Here is a 21,917-nt window from a genome sequence, read left to right on the forward strand (position 1 = left end):
AGCCATGTTGGAAGGTGAACCTTTGCACCGGTCTGAGGTCCTGAGCCATATACGATTTGAGTCACTTCAAACTGCCAATATGAACAAGCATTTCTATTGTCTGATGGACAGATGGGATGAACCTGCTGTGATCGCTTTCAGGGTGAGGAACCAACCATCTAACATTACTTTGTAAACTGAACTTTCCCTTTAAAGCTGTTGAAACAATAACTGTGTTCTCCCCACCCGTTTCAGTAAAAATCTCTCAAATTCATAGACAGAGCTATGGATGCAAGGACTGACCAACCATGATATTACAATTATAGTTTTAACCATATTGAGGAATGTTTGTTTATATTTACTTTGTTTACAAACATAAGGAGTGAAAGAAGCTCATCATTTGGGTTCTGATGAGGCACGACAGTTGAACTAAGCTCATGAGGCATTTATAAGTTATATTCTTCAAGAACCAATGGGAACATTTCATTAATTCAGAAGTCCCAAAATGGATGAAGCACCCGCAGATTGCCCCTTTAAGACCGAGAAGAACGAAGAAAATGAAAACACGGGTGCTCTACCAAACAGTGGTTGAATAATAAACTACGAATCAAATAAAAAATACTAGAGAGTAATAAAAACTAGAGAGCAACTTGTGGCTTTTATTTGAGGCTGGCTCCTTTTTATGACATGGAACTCATGAAAGTGACAAAGCAAAGCGTGACGCTTCCAGATTGCATTACATTTCCACATTCTGTCATGTCATGATGATTGCTGCAACAATAAATAGATAGATGGTATAGCAAGTATCATTTGACCAGCATCTTCTTAAAAAATGTCTTGAGCACTGCAGCAGAAAAGCAGAAAGCTGCCAAACAGAAATTTGGCACAACCACCCTCTCACCTTCGAAGTATCGATAGTCAAACAACAAAACACCACGTAATGCAACATATGTTACATAATGCATTCTGCTAAATATAAGTTAGGAGAGGTCACAATGGGGCGACACACAGGAAAACCTGTGCAGGCTCTAGGGGTCAAACGGAAAAGGCATACGTGTAGTTCAAGGTAATAAGGTTGTATTAGGTTGGAAGCAAAGCTGTACGCACAGCAGCCCCATAGACAACTAAAGTAAGGCACAAAACGATGGTATCTGACAGCATAAGGTTTGTCAACAAAACCCACAAATGATCTAAAAGGTAGCTTATGACATTACATTCAATTATTTCCTCTATTTCTTTCATAATACACACATATAGTTACCATTGGAGCCATATCTAGTGGTATGGTTATGGAATACTTGTTGAATTCTGAAGTTGTTGAGTAGTAGGCTGGATCATACCAAACCTGTGCCAGTATTCAGAAAGCTTCTCAGGATAGGAGTGCTGATCTAGGATCAGTTTTGCCATCATGAATAAGATTACATGGCCGGGGAGTACCTGGTCAGCTCTCCTACTCTGAGACGCTTTATGAATGGAGGCCGTTTTGAAGTAGGCAGATGGCATTTGTTGGGTGTTATTTTACGCTGCTTCATATTCTTAAAATTGGTATCGCAAAAGCAAGCAAGCAATACAAATCCTCTCAGGATCAAAACACATTGAACTTGTGAACACAGTGAAAGGGAAATGCCACAGGTATCCGACAGTGAGTTTAGTTTTTGTACTGCATCCAGTGTTCCGTTCACCATCTGCATTTTATATGCAGTTTTTTCCTTATCGTCTTGACATCGATCATGGGAAATAGAAAAATAGATATACGCTGAGTAGTAATAATAATACTAGACGCTCTGGTGTTTTAGACAGGTGGCCTTGGAACTCGGTCTGATAGTACTCATAAGCTAGTTTGTCACTGTAGCCTGCATCTTCCGGGTCTGTTTAACAGACAGTGCTAATGTGTCACACGCGTCATTCATCAAACAAGATTATCAGAGCTCATTTGATGAAAGAGGTAGCATGATCCCCACTGAGAAATGGAGTCCCTCAATATGTGCACAGGTAACTGCCAAAATAAAGGGAACACAAACATAAAGTGTCTCAATACGGTGTTGGGCCACGAGCCAGAACAGCTTCAACGTGCCTCTATTAGCAGGATGCAACACCCTTATTCCACGAGTAATTCCATAATTTGGTGTTTTGCTGATGGAAAATGCTGTCTCAGGCGCCGCTTCAGAATCTCCAATAAGTGTTCAATTGGGTTGAAATCTGGTGATTGAGACAGCCACGTCATATGGCTTACATTGTTTTCAGGCTCATCAAACCATTGAGTGAACATTCATGCCCTGTGAATGAGGGAATTGTGATCCTATGGCCTGTCCAGCATTTTTACACATGACCCTAAGCATGATGGGATCAGAATTGCTTAATTAACTCAGGAACCAAACCTCTGTGGAGGCACCCGTCTTAATATGCTTTGCATTCTTCATTTACTCAAGCGTTTCCATTATTTTGGCAGTTACCGGTGCGTTAATGTTCTGGCACGTCAAGCAGGCTTTATCAAACTGAACGAAAACAAATACTACTCAAACCCGCGTCTGGTGGTGCTGACAGTGCTATTCTATATCATGAGTACCGGTGAGTGCAGGTTACACCTCCAGACCCAGCTGGGGGCAAAAAGTGAGTTTATCGCGCATCGTTAAGTTGCCTGGCCACGGTAAGGATCTCCTTCGCCCCTTTACTCAGAAGTAGATTGGCCAAGTCTAGACCTAGCTTCTCAGATGCATCCTGGGCCGGGCCTGGCATGTTGTTCGCTGTTACGCCAACACGCTGCACCCGCTCATCCACTCGCTCTTCCACCTACCACAGAGAAAAGACGGCTTAAATAAACCAAATAAATATGCCCTGATAAGGGAGCTCCTTGATGAGCTGATATGTTTAATTGGAAGAGTTGACTGGGGGGTGAGAAATCATTAGTCTGACCTTATTGTCTGAAGCAATGCTGGTCTGCATGGTCTCCTTGAGGCTGTCTGAACCATCCAGGCTGTACACGGCTCCCGTCAGGTAGAGCTTTGGTAAACAGAACACAACAGTTACAAAGGCACGCATGCACGTAACCACGGATATGCAACGACACACACTCACACTTTAGCAAATGTCATAAGCCCTTACCTGAGAGTCCTTGACTTCAGTGTGGACAGCAACTGGTACACTGCAACCCCCCTCCTACAAGAAACAAAAGTGATTACACTGGAGTGTCAAATATAATGAGACGTGCAAGCAAACAGACATTTGGTTAAAAGGGGGTAATCTAAGGTTGCTGCATCCATTTTCTAAATGAATCAAATCAAATCGTATTTGTCACATGCTTCGTAAACAACAGGTGAAGACTTAACAGTGACATGCTTAATTACGGGCCCTTCCCAGCAATGCAGAGAAAAAGAAAATAGAGAAATAACTACACGTAATAATAAAAGTAATAGTAAATACACAATGAGTAACGATAACTTGGCTATATACACGGGGTACAAGTACCGAGTCGATGTGCAGGGGTACGAAGTAATTGAGGTAGATATGTGCATACTGTATAACTAGGAATAAAGTGATTAGTCAGCACGACAGACAATAAACAGCAGCAGAAGCTGCAGATAATTAAATAGTTAACCAATTGCTACCTGGACTAACTATACTGAAAAAAAATATAAACGTAACGTGCAACAATTTCAAAATTTTTACTGAGTTACAGTTAATATAAGGATATCAGTCAATTGAAATAAATCCATTAGGCCTGAATGCATGTATTTTACATGAATGGGCAAGGGTGCAGCCCTGGGTGGACCTTGCAGGTCATAAGCCCACCCACTTGGCAGCCAGGCCCACCCACTGAGGAGTCAAGCCCAGCCAATCAGAATGAGTTTTTCCCCCACAAATGGGCTTTATTACAGACAGAAATACTCCCCCTCCCATCATCCTTAGACGATCCCGCAGGTGAAGAAGACAGAAGTGTCACGTTGTCAAGGTCAAAACTGCACATTTTAAAGTGGCCTTTTATTGTCCGCAGCACAAGGTTCACCCGTGTAATGATCATGCTGTTTAATAAGCTTCTTGATATGCCACACCTGTCAGGTGGATGAATTATCTTGGCAAAGGAGAAATGCTCACTAACAGGGATGTAAACAAATTTGTGCAAAAAAATGGAGAGAAATAAGCTTTTTTGTGCGTATGGAAAATGCCTGCGTTTATTTCAGCTCATGACACATGGGACACTTTACATAGTGTTTATATTTCTGTTCAGTGTATTTAGCAATCTTATGACTTGGGGGTAGAAGCTGTTCAGGGTCCTGATGGTTCCAGACGGTGCATTGGTACCGTTTGCCGAGCGGTAGCAGAATGAACAGTTTATGACTTGGGTGGCTGGATGCATTAATTTTTAGGGCCTTCCTATGACACCGACTGGTATAAAAGTCCTGAATGGCAGGGTGCTCGGCCCCAGTGATGTACTGATGTACTGTACAAAAGGATACTGTATTGCCTCCAAACAAGCTTAAAACTATAACTTTTATATTGTGGATGGTCAGTCCTTGCATTCATAGCTCTGTCTACAAATTTGTGAGTAGTTTCTCCAGGCCCATCCCTCAGGCCCATCCCTCAGGCCCATCCCTCAGGCCCTTCCCTCAGGCCCATCCCACATTTCTCCATTTCTCCAGGCCCATCCCACATTTCTCCAGGCCCATCCCTCAGCTTTTTACCAAAATAGAGGTGAGGTAAATGCTTTGTGATTGTTTCAACTCCAGATTGCCCCTTTAAGTACTGTTTATGTGACATAGTTGTAAAGCCTAACATTACTTATTTTTTTCTTTTCTTTTTTCTTCTTCTTTTACTTGCAATTGCACCTTAAATGGCCGGTTTCCCAGACATAGATTAAGCCTCGTCCTAGACTAAAAAAAAAAACTTTCAATGGTGATTCTCCATTGAGCATGCTTTTTAGTCCAGGACTAGGCTTCATCCGTGTCTGGGGAAACTGGTCCATTATGATATTTATATTAAGTAGCATTGACAATGCACTAGCAGCCAACAATTCACAGATACAATAGACAAAACACTATAACAAAACATCTACGAGACAGAGTGAGACTTGCCAGTCGTCTGAGGAAGGCTCGCTCTGCTATACAGCGCAGGACCGTGTCGGGGTCGTGCAGAACAGACACCATCTCCAGGATGTCCTCGTCTCTGGCCCGCACCTCGATGGCAAGAGCCCCCTGGAACACAGCCACGCAATGGACCCTCAGTCTGTTAAGACCACACTGAAAATTCTAATCCTCACATACAGAGAGCCTTTAGGGTTCTTTCAGTTTTAACAACAGTTAGGCGCAGGTAAGAGAGTTAAAGTTGCCCATTTCTCCTTCATAAAATAAATCTACCTACCTGTCCAACAGCGTACATGCAGTCCTCAGGGCCCAGGATCTGCAAATGCAAAGACACAAATGAAAGGTAACTGCCCAATATTTTAGGGAGGCGGATACATTATGTAGGGCCAGGAGGTTTTCCATGACCATGTGACCGCTTGGAAAAACTCAGGGCCCTAGTTATAGGCTATATATAGACTTGCATAGTCTAAAAACCACATACAATGAATCTTGATTAATTAAGATGACTCTTGATTTATCTCTATGTTATGGACAAGGTGTTGTGATGTGGAGTGCTGGAGGTAGCTACAGTTGAAGTTGGAAGTTTACCTACACTTAGGTTGGAGTCATTAAAACTCGTTTTTCAACCACTCCAAAAATGTATTGTTAACAAACTATAGTTTTGGCAAGTCGGTTAGGACATCTATGACAAGTAATTTTTCCAACAATTGTTTACAGACAGATTTCATCACTTATAATTCACTGTATCACAATTCCAGTGGATCAGAAGTTCACATACACTAAGTTGAATGTGCCTTTAAACAGCTTGGAAAATTCCAGAAAATTATGTCATGGCTTTAGAAGCTTCTGATAGGCTAATTGACATCATTTGAGTCAATTGGAGGTGTAGACCTCCACAAGTCTGAATCATCCTTGGGAGCAATTTCCAAATGTCTGAAGGTACCACGTTCATCTGTACAAACAATATTACGCAAGTATAAACACCATGGGACCACACAGCCATCATAACCGCTCAGGAAGGAGGCGCGTTCTGTCTCCTAGAGATGAACGTACTTTGGTGCGAAAAGTGCAAATCAATCCCAGTACAACAGCAAAGGACCTTGTGAAGATGCTGGAGGAAACAGGTACAAAAGTATCTATATCCACAGTAAAACGAGTCCTATATTGACATAACCTGAGAGGCCGCTCAGCAAGGAAGAAGCCACTGCTCCAAAACCGCCATAAAAAAAGCCAGACTACGGTTTGCAACTGCATATGGGGACAAAGATGGTACTTTTTGGAAAAATGTCCTCTGGTCTAATGAAACAAGAATAGAACTGTTTGGCCATAATGACCATCGTTATGTTTGGAGGAAAAAGGGGGAGGCTTGCAAGCCGAAGAACACCATCCCAACCGTGAAGCACGGGGGTGGCAGCATCATGTTGTGGGGGTGCTTTGCTGCATGGGGGACTGGTGCACTTCACAAAATAGATGGCATCATGATGAAGTAAAATTATGTGGATATATTGAAGCAACATCTCAAGACATCAGTCAGGAAGTTAAAGCTTGGTCGCAAATGGGTCTTCCAAATGGACAATGACCCCAAGCATATTTCCAAAGTTGTGGCAAAATGGCTTAAGAACAACAAAGTCAAGGTATTGAGGTGGCCATCACAAAGCCCTGAGCTCAACCCTAGAGAACATTTGTGGGCAGAATTGAAAAAGCATGTGCGAGCAAGGAGGCCTACAAACCTGACTCAGTTACACCAGCTCTGTCAGGAAGAATGGGCCAAAATTCACCCAACTTATTGTTGGAAGCTTGTGGAAGGCTACCTGAAACGTTTGACCCAAGTTAAACAATTTAAAGGCAATGCTACAAAATACTAATTGAGTGTATGTAAACTTCTGACCCACCGGGAATGTGATGAAAGAAATAAAAGCTCAAATAAATAATTCTCTCTACTATTATTCTGACATTTCACATTCTTAAAAAAAAAGTGGTGATCCTAACTGACCTAAGACAGGGATTTTTTACTAGGATTAAATGTCAGGAATTGTGAAAAACTGAGTTTAAATGTATTTGGCTAAGGTGTATGTAAACTTTTGACTTCAACTGTACCTGGCTGACTCGGCTATCCCAGCCCATGCGACGGAGTCCAGCTGCAGCCAGTATAATGGCAGAGAAGTCGTCCTTCTCATCCAGCTTCTTCAACCTTGTGTTGAGGTTTCCTCGCTGGAAAAAACGCACTAAGGAAACAAACTCACAACCCTCTACAGATGGTGCTCATTACTGATATGATGTGCATCAGATTTGAAATGAAAGATCCTGTTTTAATCCTTCGCTATACTGTGAGAATGGCAGTGAGTGAACGTAGCACTGAGAGAAAGGATACAATATCTTTAAACTCCAGGTGGGGGAATCTTTTCTTTAGCTGAGCAGCCCGTCGTAGGGAACTTGTGCCTATCACACTATGAAAAAAACCCCATCAAGATCAATGTCAAGCCACTCCTTTAAAACAGATTGGAAAAGAATCTTCAAACAATGTCATGAGTAAAATTCAACTGTTTTGTACCTCTTGTCGGGCAGGGTGTCAAGGGATTTTCCCATGTTTTTGGGATGCAAGACCACTGCGTCATGGGGGTTCTCGCGCCTTAAATGAACAGGAAGGAGAAAAAAAATGATTTACCATGAAAATATCGGAGGCTAATTCATTCCACAGTAGTGGTGAAGAGAATCCGACTTCAATAGTAGATATTCAAAAGGTTATACACTGGCGCGCTTGGAGTATTCAAAATAAATGCATATACACATAGCCCAGATGAATAAGGACAGTGTGTTTGATTTCCCTGTGGATCCTTACAGAGGCACTATTGTGCCGACTTACTTTAGCACAGCTCCTATGGTAAAGCCAGGAGGTAGAGTCGTGGGCAAGTCTTTCAAAGAGTGGACCACCAAGTCTACTCTATAGGAGACACAGCACAACAGAGTCATTTATTTTGCAACACTTCAGAGCAAAGACTGAGGGGAGGAAAAAACTGGACATTAAACACCTGCGTAAATCAAAGTCTTGAAGACATTAATGACATTTTGAAGCTACTCAAAATGCATGCCATTACATTGTAATAAAGACAGTACCTAGACAATAGTGGCTTTTCACATTAAGACTAATAGTAATGTAGCCTACAGTTTGAATGTGGTGTTTGAAGGTATTGATTGTTCATGAGTGGTCGAGCCTCAGTCCTGACTTGAATTTGCTTGCAAATCAGAGACAAGGTGTGAATATTGCTGTCCATCAATAACCTCCACCCAAACTTCCTGAGCTTGAGCCATTTTGACAAAAAACTATGAATAAATGTTGCCTTAAAGAGTTGTGCAAAGTTGGTAGAATCATATTAAAAATGATTTACAGCTGTGATGACTATCAAAGGTGAAGACATACGCAATCAATACATCAACAACTTTTTTTTATTCATTTGGAACATTTTCTATAGTTTTTCTTTAACTTTGAAAAGAAGGAGTTGGTTGTGTGGATCCAGAAGACAAAATGAGACTTACTCGTTTCTCTCCAGAGCAGTCTCCAGTTCTTTGGTGAAAAGGCTCTTCTCTCCAATCTGCATTTAGAAAGCATATAGGTTACTTACTGTTAAGCCCATTATATTTTTAGCTCAGAACATAGTGTTTTTCGCACACTACTGAGTCAAGTAAAATAAACATTTTGGGCAATAATTTAGTTCTGATGAGAAACGTTTTAGTTTATAAACAGATTTACCTTTGATAATGCTGTGTCAAGGATTTTGTCCCCTGTAGTTGTCATGCCAACTGACACAGAAAGACAAGGACATATACAAAGTGATATAGTCGTTGAATTACTGTATTGTACATATCTTATTGTGATGCATCTCCATAGTCAAAGGATGAGAACCCTTATAGGTTCTAGATAGCACCTTTTTTTCTACGAGTGTATTGCCGGTCACCTGGACTCACCTATTTCTAAGTGGACATCGGGGTACAGTCTCTTCAGCTTCTCTGCAACGCTGTCCGTCTGAATACGAGCCAGCTGAGGTCAATAAATTAACAGAAATTAATGCAATTTGGATGACCACTTGTGTGTGTGCGCATTTTGGATGGTTGGTTTCTAGCTAGTTCACTTCCTGGATAATACTGAATATCCTAGGCTATTCAAGAAGCAAATGTTCAGCCGTGCGTTATCAAATCACTGGGACGTGAACAAAACAAGCTGTAGTAAAAGGCTAGACATTGGGCCTCCCGGGTGGCACAGTGGTTAAGGGTGCTGTACTGCAGCGCCAGCTGTGCCATCAGAGACTCTGGGTTTGCGCCCAGGCTCTGTCGTAACCGGCTGCGACCGGGAGGTCCATGGGGCGACGCACAATTGGCCTAGCGTCGTCCGGGTTAGGGAGGGCTTGGTCGGTAGGGATGTCCTTGTCTCATCGCACACCAGCGACTCCTGTGGCGGGCCCGGCGCAGTGCGCGCTAACCAAGGTTGCCAGGTGCACGGTGTTTCCTCCGACACATTGGTGCGGCTGGCTTCCGGTTTGGATGCGCACTGTGTTAAGAAGCAGTGCGGCTAGGTTGGGTTGTGTATCGGAGGACGCATGACTTTCAACCTTCGTCTCTCCCGAGCCCGTACTGGAGTTGTAGCGATGAGACAAGATAGTAAGCTACTACAACAATTGGACACCACGAAATTGGGGAGAAAAAAGGGGTAAAAATTCAACAACAAAAAAAACAAAAAGGCTAGACATTATTGAAGCAGTGAATGGACTATCTCTGTTGCAGATGGAGCACACCTCCCTGACTGCTGTATCTGAGGGAACAGAGAAGGGAAGCTTATCTGATAAAGAGTCGCCACGCTCTGCACTAACCTATTCAAACTCCACAGTAGTTTCACTGACACCGGGAAAAATTGTTCAAGTGAAAAATGACATTACCTTAAACCTAAAATCACATGCGATTTAGTTCCACTCAACCACCAAAGGTATCTTACCTGGCTCTTTCGGGTTCCAATTCTTATGACCCGGCTAACTTTCCCATTAGCATTCTGTTGGAAAAACACAAGCAATACATTGCAACAGCCATTTTTCAAATAACGGAGTTTTTACATTTCTACATGTAGTTGCAGTTCATGGCAGTGATTCCCTTCGTATTGTCCCAACTCCTTTCACTGTAAGCCACATATAACTGCTCCATATCATAAAATAAACATAAACTCTGCTTGAATTGCTTTCCTCTTACCCTGACGTACTTATAAGGTCCCTCCATAGTTTTCAGGAAACCTTAGCTTCTACATGCAGAGCAGCACTTTGTGTCGTCTGTAGAGCTGTGAAAGCCTGCTGTGTCTATGTGGGGAGCAGTGTCAAGTCATACAGCCTAGCCCTAGAGATACTGAACCATGCCTCAACTTCCTACACCCCCATTTCCCTGGTCCTAGCTGATAAGTCAAGTGTGCAGATTCATTGTGTCAGTTATTATGAGCAGTGAGGGGTAGCGATGGTCTTTTGTTTTTTTTGTGTGTTTTTTTTTTATTTATTTCACCTTTATTTAACCAGGTAGGCTAGTTGAGAACAAGTTCTCATTTGCAACTGCGACCTGGCCAAGATAAAGCATAGCAGTGTGAACAGACAACGCAGAGTTACACATGGAGTAAACAATAAACAAGTCAATAACACAGTAGAGAAAAAAAAGAGTCTATATACATTGTGTGCAAAGGGCATGAAGAGGTAGGCAAATAATTACAATTTTGCAGATTAACACTGGATTGATAAATGATCAGATGGTCATGTACAGGTCGAGATATTGGTGTGCAAAAGAGCAGAAAGGTAAATAAATAAAAACAGCATGGGGATGAGGTAGGTAAAATTGGGTGGGCTATTTACCGATAAGACTATGTACAGCTGCAGCGATCGGTTAGCTGCTCAGATAGCAGATGTTTGAAGTTGGTGAGGGAGATAAAAGTCTCCAACTTCAGCGATTTTTGCAATTCGTTCCAGTCACAGGCAGCAGAGAACTGTAACGAAAGGCGGCCAAATGAGGTGTTGGCTTTAGGGATGATCAGTGAGATACACCTGCTGGGGCGCGTGCTACGGGTGGGTGTTGCCATCGTGACCAGTGAACTGAGATAAGGCGGAGCTTTACCTAGCATGGACTTGTAGATGACCTGGAACCAGTGGGTCTGGCGACGAATATGTAGCGAGGGCCAGCCGACTAGAGCATACAAGTCGCAGTGGTGGATGGTATAAGGTGCTTTGGTGACAAAACGGATGGCACTGTGATAAACTGCATCCAGTTTGCTGAGTAGAGTGTTGGAAGCTATTTTGTAGATGATGTCGCTGAAGTCGAGGATCGGTAGGATAGTCAGTTTTACTAGGGTAAGTTTGGCGGCGTGAGTGAAGGAGGCTTTGTTGCGGAATAGAAAGCCGACTCTAGATTTGATTTTCGATTGGAGATGTTTGATATGAGTCTGGAAGGAGAGTTTACAGTCTAGCCAGACACCTAGGTACTTATAGATGTCCACATATTCAAGGTCGGAACCATCCAGGGTGGTGATACTAGTCAGGTGTGCAGGTGCAGGCAGCGAACGGTTGAAAAGCATGCATTTGGTTTTACTAGCGTTTAAGAGCAGTTGGAGGCCACGGAAGGAGTGTTGTATGGCATTGAAGCTTGTTTGGAGGTTAGATAGCACAGTGTCCAAGGACGGGCCAGAAGTATATAGAATGGTGTCGTCTGCGTAGAGGTGGATCAGGGAATCACCTGCTGCAAGAGCAACATCATTGATATATACAGAGGAAAAAAGTCGGCCCGAGAATTGAACCCCCTATGGGCACCCCCATAGAGACTGCCAGATGACCGGACAGCATGCCCTCCGATTTGACACACTGCACTCTGTCTGCAAAGTAGTTGGTGAACCAGGCAAGGCAGTCATCAGAAAAACCAAGGCTACTGAGTCTGCCGATAAGAATATGGTGATTGACAGAGTTGAAAGCCTTGGCAAGGTCGATGAAGAAGGCTGCACAGTACTGTCTTTTATCGATGGCCGTTATGATATCGTTTAGTACCTTGAGCGTGGCTGAGGTGCACCCGTGACCGGCTCGGAAACCAGATTGCACAGCGGAGAAGGTACGGTGTGATTCGAGATGGTCAGTGACCTGTTGTTGACTTGGCTTTCGAAGACCTTAGATAGGCAGGGCAGGATGGATATAGGTCTAACAGTTTGGGTCCAGGGTGTCTCCCCCTTTGAAGAGGGGGATGACTGCGGTAGCTTTCCAATCCTTGGGGATCTCAGACGATATGAAAGAGAAGTTGAACAGGCTGGTAATAGGGGTTGCGACAATGGCGGCGGATAGTTTCAGAAATAAAGGGTCCAGATTGTCAAGCCCAGCTGATTTGTACGGGTCCAGGTTTTGCAGCTCTTTCAGAACATCTGCTATCTGGATTTGGGTAAAGGGGAACCTGGAGAGGCTTGGGCGAGTAGCTGGGGGGGGGCGGAGCTGTTGGCCGAGGTTGGAGTAGCCAGGCGGAAGGCATGGCCAGCCTTTGAGAAATGCTTGTTGAAGTTTTCGATAATCATGGATTTATCGGTGGTGACCGTGTTACCTAGCCTCAGTGCAGTGGGCAGCTGGGAGGAGGTGCTCTTGTTCTCCATGGACTTCACAGTGTCCCAGAACTTTTTGGAGCTACAGGATGCAAATTTCTGCCTGAAGAAGCTGGCCTTAGCTTTCCTGACTGACTGCGTGTATTGGTTCCTGACTTCCCTGAACAGTTGCATATCGCGGGGACTATTCGATGCTATTGCAGTCTGCCACAGGATGTTTTTGTGCTGGTCGAGGGCTGTCAGGTCTGGAGTGAACCAAGGGCTATATCTGTTCTTAGTTCTGCATTTTTTGAACGGAGCATGCTTATCTAAAATGGTGAGGAAGTTACTTTTAAAGAATGACCAGGCATCCTCAACTGACGGGATGAGGTCAATGTCCTTCCAGGATACCCGGGCCAGGTCGATTAGGAAGGCCTGCTCACAGAAGTGTTTTAGGAAGTGTTTTGTAAGATCATTTGCCTATTGGCATTTTCCAAATGGTCATGAAATAGACATGTATGTATGTGGAAAGCACCGATATAAAAAGGATAGATTTTTCCATTTAAATCTGATCCCATTCAAAGCTGACAACCTTTCGGTTTTATAGGACAAGACAAGAGTTGACGCACTGGATGTTGTAGGCAATGTTCCCTCATCAACAACAACAAAAAATCAACACTGAGCAAATTACAGGTCTGCTGAGCACAAACTTGAATGTTGTGATAATTCTGTGCAACTTCCAGCACGCATTTACTGTGAACACTGAGGCTGTACCTGCCTTAAGTTACAGTTTTAACGATGGCAATGAGGGCTACTGTGGCTATTTGATCATAATGTAGGCCTGACAGAGAGGCCTACTATCAAAAACAATGGAGAAAATGTATCCCATAACATTTTAACATGGGAATAGCTGCTATATCATTCAGCAGCCTACAGTAGCAATGTGTGATGTTCAATGTAGGCATACATTCCATGAGACTTAAAACAAAACATGCAGGGCTTGACATTAACCTGTTTATCCACTTGCCCTTCAGACAAGGAGGTGACTGAAAATGTTGTGTTGTTTGATGCAAGAAACCACTTTACAAAATAAAATGCATTATTATTCCCATACCATTATTACAGGGAATCAGGGAAGCTCTTTACCCGACTCGCTTTTCAAAGATGTCTGTGAATGTTTTATGCTTTTGTAAGAAGCAATCACTCCCCTATTGCTGACTACAAATGATCTATAACTGGGCTAATAACTCACTAACTAGCAAAGGATATGAACTAAATGTGCAGATGTGGCTAGACGCAGCTCTCGCTTTGATCTCAAAACAAGGCATCTACTCAGAACCGCTCATGCTGTAAACTCAGTCCAGTTCAAAGTAAATGGCACAGATCCATATATGGCAATGGTCTATTTGCATATGCAGCTCTAATTGTTTATGCCACACCGGTCTGTGTAAAGTTCGGACTGAGTAGTGTGTGTCAATTTAATGGAATCCTATGTGTTTTGCCTACAACAAAATCTCTTGCATAGTTCGTTTTGTTTTGGTATGTTGCATTGAAAGTGGCTAATATAGCGTTGATTCGATCCCAATTGCCACAGTGAAGGGAAACGTTGATCGTCTTAACAGGAAAACTCTAGAACAGTGGTCAACAACCTTTTCTGAGTCAAGATCACTTTTTGAGTAAAAAAAAACGTACACCTGTGCAACATTAACCAATTAAAAATAGTTCTGTAGCAATGAGGTTTGTGCAGTAAGCTATATGGCCCAATACATTTTCACTGCATATTGGCTGTGCATAAATTGCCCTGCCAATGTATTGTTGTTCAGGCCATTTCTTAAAATTATTTATCAAAATTTAAGGTAGGCTATATGATCACACCGGCAATAGATCCATTGTTGTATTACTTGTGAGGCACAACTGAGCGAGCATCTGATGGTCAGTCTCAACTAGAGGTCGACCGATTAATTAGGGCCGATTTCAAGTTTTCATATAAATCGGTAATCTGCCTTTTTGGATGCAGATTATGGCCAATTACATTGCAATCCACGAGGAGACTGCGTGGGAGGCTGACCACCTGTTACGCGAGTGCAGCATAAAAAGGACCTTGTGGCTGCAAGGAGCCATGGTAAGTTGCTAGCTACAGTAGCATTAAACTTAACTTATAAAAAACAATCAATCTTCACATAATCACTAGTTAACTACACATGATTGATGATATTATTAAGTGAACTAGCTTGCTCTGTGTTGCATATAATCAAAGTGGTGCCTGTTAATTTATCATCTAATCACAGCCTACTTCAACTTCGCCAAACGGGGGATGATTTAACAAAAGCACATTCGTAAAAAAAAAGCACAATCATTGCACAAATGTACCTAACCATAAACATTAATGCCTTTCTTAAAATCAATGCACAGAAGTATATTTTTTTAAACCTGCATATTTAGTTAAAAGAAATGCATTTTAGCCGGCGATATTAACTGGGGAAATTGTGTCACTTCTCGTATTCAGTGCAAGCAGAGTTAGGGTATATGCAGCAGTTTGGGCCGTCTGGCTCGCTGCGAACTGTGTGAAGACCATTTCTTCCTAACAAAGACCGTAATTAATTTGCCAGAATTTTACATAATTATGACATAACATTGAAGGTTGTGCAATATAACAGCAATATTTAGACTTGTGGTTGCCACCCGTTGGATAAAATACAAAACGGTTCCGTATTTCACTGAAAGAAGAAACGTTTTGTTTTCTAAAATTATAGTTTCCGGATTTTACCATATTAATGACCAAAGGCTCATATTTCTGTGTGTTTATTATAATTAAGTCTATGATTTGATATTTGATAGAGCAGTCTGACTGAGCGATGGTAGGCAGCAGCAGGCTCGTAAGCATTCATTCAAACAGCACTTTACTGCGTTTGCCAGCAGCTCTTAGCAATGCTTGAGGCACAGCGCCGTTTATGACGTGAAGCCTATGAACTCCCGATATTAGCCTGGCAATACTAAAGTGATCGACCATGAAGAGGTATCGGCTTTCTTTGGTCCTCCAATAATAGGTATTGGTGTTGAAAAATCCTCATCAGTTGACCAGTCTCAACGGAGGGAGAGAGCAGCAGACTGAGGATGAGCCTCAACAGCCCCATGCTCTCCCTTTCCTCCACTGACACTGACCAAAAAGGGACACTGGCCAAAAAGGGACACGTCTACCAGCTGTTGGCGAAACCCGAGTCGCACCACATTATTTCTGCCTCATGCACAAATTCATGTTGTTACTTCTATGAACAGAGAAAGTAATTTATTCCTCGATATTAAAAAAGACCCATGCCGCTAATAATATCAACGCAAGCCTATAGATACACTTTCCTACTCATTCATTACCGATGCAGTCCTTGTTGCAGCGCTGAGTTGAAATTGCTTATAAACGTATTGAATACAAAGTGTTGTCAGTGCTGAGTAAGAATGTACTCAATCATAAAAACAGCAGCTCTTTGCTGTATTCGTTGACAGTCTCTCTAGTCATGGTTTTAAACGTTTTGAAATCTCAGTATCAATTTGGCTGTAGATTTATTGTGCCTGCTTCATTAATGCAGACACGGTAATCTGAGCTATCCGATTTGCAAGCAGTATTTCTATAGTGCACATGATTTGCTCTCTGGGCCCTCCGGGAAGGCAGCGTTTGTACCTTGTCATAAGAAAAGGTTCAAAATGGCAACAGTTCGCCTACCCGGCGCGCAGGGCAGCTGAATAGTGTAAACCTAACGCCAGCAGCCCAGACAGAAGAAAAATAGAATACAAGGCTCTATCGTTTTTTTTTTTTTACAGAAATGTTTGGCGATCGAGCAGTGGCGGTTCTAGCTTGTATGGCTCCCTGGGAAAACAGCCCCTTCAGCACCCCCCGCCAAAAAAAAAAACACAATTCTGCACTAAATGTAACGTTTATTCAGACATTTGGAACAACACAAATAAATAATCATCGCCTGCCTAGCTCACAAACTAGAATCAGGGCGCCCACTCCGACAAGGTTAATTGACCCACAGTCCCACATGGTGGCACGATATCATTGACGTGACGTGCAAATAAGCGATAGAAAAACGAGTTGTGTTGTCACTATTCCGATTTTTTTGTGCGGGTTTCCCGTGCCGCCCAGGGCGGCTGCCCGTGTCGCCTATACCTAAATCCATAACTGCGATCGAATACGAATATGAATGCCTTGGAGATCGACCAGTCGACAACTGCCCTAGAAAATGAAGTGAAGTTCAATCTCGTTCTTCTCTCTGTGGGTTGATATTCCTGCGAGGCAGTCCAAGGGGAGCTGCTCGGCAATCTCGGGGCTACTACACAGGCAACATTGGTTGCAGGCATTGTACAGCAGCCATAGAAGCTCTGACAGGCAGGAACATCATATTATGCTGTTATTTAATGAATTAACACACATCGTTTTTACTACGAGAACGGCCAATCTGTCATTAGAAAGGGAAAACTAAAACATAACAGTTTCTAATCTACATGTTCAATGGATGTAGCTGCTAATGGTGACTGTCGAGGCAGACGTTATTTGTAATGTCAATTATTTGATATATGAGATGTATTCTCCAATGGTAGAGCTCCGAGGTGCAGGAGGGCACAACAGTAAACCAATCAGCGCGGTCCGGGTTGGCTGTAAAAATGGCGCATGCCTCACTCCGCCAAACGTTATCACTGAGGTATGAACGTTATGCTATGCAGAGTGCTAGCTAACTAGCCACGTCTCTCACCTGTGAACTCGTCTCTCCCGACATCTCCGTGATACAGTGATGATCAGCGAGTATTGTCTTTGTCAGTTATTCCCGACGTTCAACCCATGAGACTATAGCTAATTCCTTGTAATCAGGGATGAAAGGGGCATTTGTAACTAGGGTCAATTCTGCTGACTGCCGGTGCCCTTCCGACGTCACTCCACGGAATGTCATTTCACTTCCGTGTGCTTTGGCTGCGTTCACGAACATCTAAAAAAGCTACTTGCAAATGTGTTCTTGGTCACACAGTAACCGTTTGAAAACAGCCCAATTAGTTTATTAAATTATTGTTTTATCGATTTAAAGTACATTTCACTAGCAAAATGAGCAAACTTAGTAACAATGGAATTTTTTGTACATTGACAATTTATAAGTAACATGTGCGCAGCTGACAACTGTCTTCTCGCTACTATACCCTTGTCATTGAGCTATAAATGAAGGGCCAAACCTGATACTCTTCTCCTAAATGTCAGAGTATCTATCAAGGCAGTTTTTTTTCTCTGTACCAGAACTTGTTCAAGCCATAGAGATAGATAGAGGACTCATCATGGATATTACCTGTTTTAGCATGGACTTTGCCATTGAGGGCTTCCACTATTTAAAAGTAGTCAACTGAATGGTGATTCCTATAAGTTGGGAGCAATCAGCCACTAAAGAAGAAGAAAATTGACTACTTTAAAATGGAGATTGCCCTGGATATCGATTAAGGCAGCCCCTCGCACCTCTACAATTCATAGTGGTTGGGTTGAATGCGGAAGACATATTTCGGTTGAATGCAACTGACTAGGTTTCCATGCTATCACAGATGCTATAATGGCACAGATACAAAGATGAGTCCTTTATCGAAGAGGCAGGGAAGGATGGTGATGATCTGAGAAGCGGTAAGATGGCAGACAAGAAAAAGGAAGAAAGTGGAACGTTATGAACAAATATGGAATGGGGGACTGCACAAGCCTTCTGGGAGATCTGGTGAAGGAGAAGATGGTGGAAAAGAAAAAAAGGAGAAAAGTGGAATATGTTTTGAGTGAATATGGAATGGAGGATCTCATAGAACTTTTGGAAGAGCTTAAGGAGGAAAATGAATGTGATGAGAGTGAGGATGAATTAACTGGTATGGCAGGTGCAGTGAATATCAACTCAAATGTATTTATATAGCCCTTCTTACACCAGCTGATATATCAAAGTGCTGTACAGAAACCCAGCCGAAAACCCCAAACAGCAAGCAATGCAGCTGTAGAAGCACGGTGGCTAGGAAAAACACCCTAGAAAGGCCAAAACCTAGGAAGAAACCTAGAGAGGAACCAGGCTATGAGGGGTGGCCAGTCCTCTTCTGGCTGTGCCAGGTGGAGATTATAACAGAACATGGCCAAGATGTTTAAATGTTCATAAATGACCAGCATGGTCAAATAATAATAATCACAGTAGTTGTCGAGGGTGCAACAAGTCAGCACCTCAGGAGTAAATGTCAGTTGGCTTTTCATAGCCGATCATTGAGAGTATCTCTACCGCTCTTGCTGTCTCTAGAGAGTTGAAAACAGCAGGTATGGGACGGGTAGCACGTCCAGTGAACACGTCAGGGTTCCATAGCCACAGGCAGAACAGTTGAAACTGGAGCAGTAGCACGGTCAGGTGGACTGGGGACAGCAAGGAGCCATCATGCCAGGTAGTCCTATGTACGGCAGGACCAAATCGGAAAGATAGGTAGGAGCAAGCCCATGTAATGCTTTGTAGGTTAGCAGTAAAACCTTGAAATCAGCCCTTGCCTTAACAGGAAGCCAGTGAAGGGAGGCTAGCACTGGAGTAATATGATCAATTATTTTGGTTCTAGCCAGGATTCTAGCAGCCCTATTTAGCACTAACTGAAGTTTATTTCGTGGTTTATCCGGGTAGCCAGAAAATGTAGAACATTGCAGTAGTCTAACCTAGAAGTATCAAAAGCATGGATTCATTTTTCTGCATCATTTTTGGACAAAAATTTCAGATTTTTGCAATGTTGTGTAGATGGAAAAAAGCTGTCCTTGAAACAGTCTTGATATGTTCGTCAAACGAGAGATCAGGGTCCAGAGTAACGCAGAGGTCCTTCACAGTTTTATTTGAGACGACTGTACAACCATTAAGATGAATTGTCCGATTCAACAGAAGATCTCTTTGTTTCTTTGGACCTAGAACAAGCATCTCTGTTTTGTCCGAGTTTAAAAGTAGAAAGTTTGTAGTCATCCACTTCCTTATGACTGAAACACAGGCTTCTAGCAAGGGCAATTTTGGGGCTTCACCATGATTCATTGAAATGTACAGCTGTGTGTCATCCGCATAGCAGTGAAAGTTAACATTTTATGTTTTCAAATGACATCCCCCAAGAGGTCAAATATATAGTGAAAACAATAGTGGTCCTAAAATGGAACCTTGAGGAACACCGAAATTTACAGTTGATTTGTCAGAGGACAAACCATTCACAGAGACAAATTTATATCTTTCCGACAGATAAGATCTAAACCTTGTCCGTGTAGGAAAATTTGGGTTTCCAATCTCTCCAAAAGAATGTGGTGATCGATGGTATCAAAAGCAGCACTAAGGTCTAGGAGCACGAGGACAGATGCAGAGCCTCGGTCTGACGCCATTAAAAGGTAATTTACCACCTTCACAAGGGCAGTATCAGTGCTATGATGGGGTCTAAAACCAGACTGAAGCATTTTGTATACATTGTTTGTCTTCAGGAAGGCGGTGAGTTGCTGCGCAACAGCTTTTTCTAAAATTTTAGAAAGGAATGGAAGATTTGATATAAGCCAATAGTTTTTTATATTTTCTGGGTCAAGGTTTGGCTTTTTCAAGAGAGGCTTTGTTGCTGCCACTTTTAGTGAGTTTGGTACACATCCGGTGGATAGAGAGACGTTTATTATGTTCAACATAGGAGGGCCAAGCACAGGAAGCAGCTCTTTCAGGAGTTTAGTTGGAATAGGGTCCTGTATGCAGCTTGAAGGTTTAGAGGCCATGATTATTTTCATCATTGTGTCAAGAGATATAGTACTAAAACACTTGAGTGTCTCCCTTGATCCTAGGTCCTGGCAGAGTTGTGCAGACTCAGGACAACTGAGCTTTGGAGGAATACGCAGATTTAAAAAGGAGTCTGTAATTTGCTTTCTAATGATCATGATCTTTTCCTCAGAAGTTCATGAATTTATTACTGCTGAAGTGAAAGCCTTCCTCTCTTGGGGAATGCTGCTTTTTAGTTAGCTTTGCGACAGTATCAAAAATACATTTTGGATTATTCTTATTTTCCTCAATTAAGTTGGAAAAATAGGATGATCGAGCAGCAGTGAGGGCTCTTCGATACTGCAAGGTACTGTCTTTCCAAGCTCGTCGGAAGACTTACAGTTTGGTGTGGCACCATTTCCGTTCCAATTTTATGGAAGCTTGCTTCAGAGCTCGGGTTACTTTCTGTATACCAGGGAGCTAGTTTCTTATGACAAATGTTTTTAGGGGTGCAACTGCATCTAGGGTATTGCGCAAGGTTAAATTGAGTTCCTCAGTTAGGTGGTTAACTGATTTTGTCCTCTGACTTCCTTGGGTAGGCAGATGGAGTCTGGAAGGGCATCAAGGAATCTTTGGGTTGTCTGAGAATTTACAGCATGACTTTTGATGCTCCTTGGTTGGGGTCTGAGCAGATTATTTGTTGCGATTGCAAACGTAATAAAATGGTGGTACGATAGTCCAGGGTTATGAGGAAAAACATTAAGATCGACAACATTTATTCCATAGGACAAAACTAGGTCCAGAGTATGACTGTGGCAGTGAGTAGGTCCAGAGACATGTTGGACAAAACCCACTGAGTCGATGATGGCTCCGAAAGACTTTTGGAGTGGGTCTGTGGACTTTTCCATGTGAATATTCAAGTCACCAATAATTCAAATATTATCTGCTATGACTACAAGGTCCGATAGGAATTCAGGGAACTCAGTGAGGATTGCTGTATATGGCCCAGGAGGCCTGCAAACAGTAGCTATAAAAAGTGATTGGCTAGGCTGCATAGATTTCATGACTAGAAGCTCAAAAGACGAAAACGTCTGTTTTTTTTTGTAAATTGAAATTTGCTATCGTAAATGTCAGCAAAACCCCCGCCTTTGCGGGGTGCACGGGGGATATGGTCACTAGTGTTACCAGGAGGTGAGGCCTCATTTAACACAGTAAATTCATCAGGCTTAAGCCATGTTTCAGTCAGGCCAATCACATCAAGATTATGATCAGTGATTAGTTCATTGACTATAACTGCCTTTGAAGTGAGGGATCTAACATTAAGTAGCCCTATTTTGAGATGTGAGGTATCACGATCTCTTTCAATAATGGCAGGAATGGAGGAGGTCTTTATTCTAGTGAGATTGCTAAGGCGAACACCGCCATGTTTAGTTTTGCCCAACCTAGGTTGAGGCACAGACACGGTCTCAATGGGAATAGCTGAGCTGACTACACTGACTGTGCTAGTGGCAGACTCCACTAAGCTGGCAGGCTGTCTAACAGTCTGCTGCCTGGCCT

General features: G+C 42.7%; 1 protein-coding gene across 1 annotated transcript; it reads right to left on the reverse strand.

The window, feature by feature from the left end:
• Window positions 1–618: 618 nt before the first annotated feature.
• hmbsb (hydroxymethylbilane synthase, b) lies at window positions 619–17,574 on the reverse strand. Its single transcript, XM_064974204.1, has 14 exons — window positions 17,370–17,574; window positions 10,042–10,095; window positions 9,021–9,093; window positions 8,806–8,855; window positions 8,592–8,647; window positions 7,921–7,998; window positions 7,609–7,686; window positions 7,429–7,504; window positions 7,155–7,268; window positions 5,335–5,373; window positions 5,049–5,168; window positions 3,082–3,135; window positions 2,893–2,979; window positions 619–2,769 (listed from the first exon to the last, which is right to left on the reverse strand). Exons 1-14 carry the CDS (start codon window positions 17,391–17,393, stop codon window positions 2,596–2,598), a joined length of 1,077 nt encoding a protein of 358 aa, XP_064830276.1. The 5' UTR covers window positions 17,394–17,574; the 3' UTR covers window positions 619–2,595.
• Window positions 17,575–21,917: the final 4,343 nt, after the last annotated feature.

Source organism: Oncorhynchus masou, chromosome 9, assembly GCF_036934945.1.
Source record: "Oncorhynchus masou masou isolate Uvic2021 chromosome 9, UVic_Omas_1.1, whole genome shotgun sequence".
In the NCBI taxonomy this organism is placed as follows: domain Eukaryota; kingdom Metazoa; phylum Chordata; class Actinopteri; order Salmoniformes; family Salmonidae; genus Oncorhynchus; species Oncorhynchus masou.

What these genes read in the sequence shown, in the direction of transcription:
- hmbsb (XM_064974204.1), bottom strand. Translation starts at nt 17,393, where the DNA reads ATGTCGGGAGAGACGAGTTCACAG. An exon ending in GGGATAGCCGAGTCAGCCAG is followed by an intron (nt 5,374 to 7,154) that starts GTACAGTTGAAG and finishes TTGCATTTGCAG; the next exon opens with ATCCTGGGCCCTGAGGACTG. An exon ending in GCATGTACGCTGTTGGACAG is followed by an intron (nt 5,169 to 5,334) that starts GTAGGTAGATTT and finishes GCTGTGTTCCAG; the next exon opens with GGGGCTCTTGCCATCGAGGT.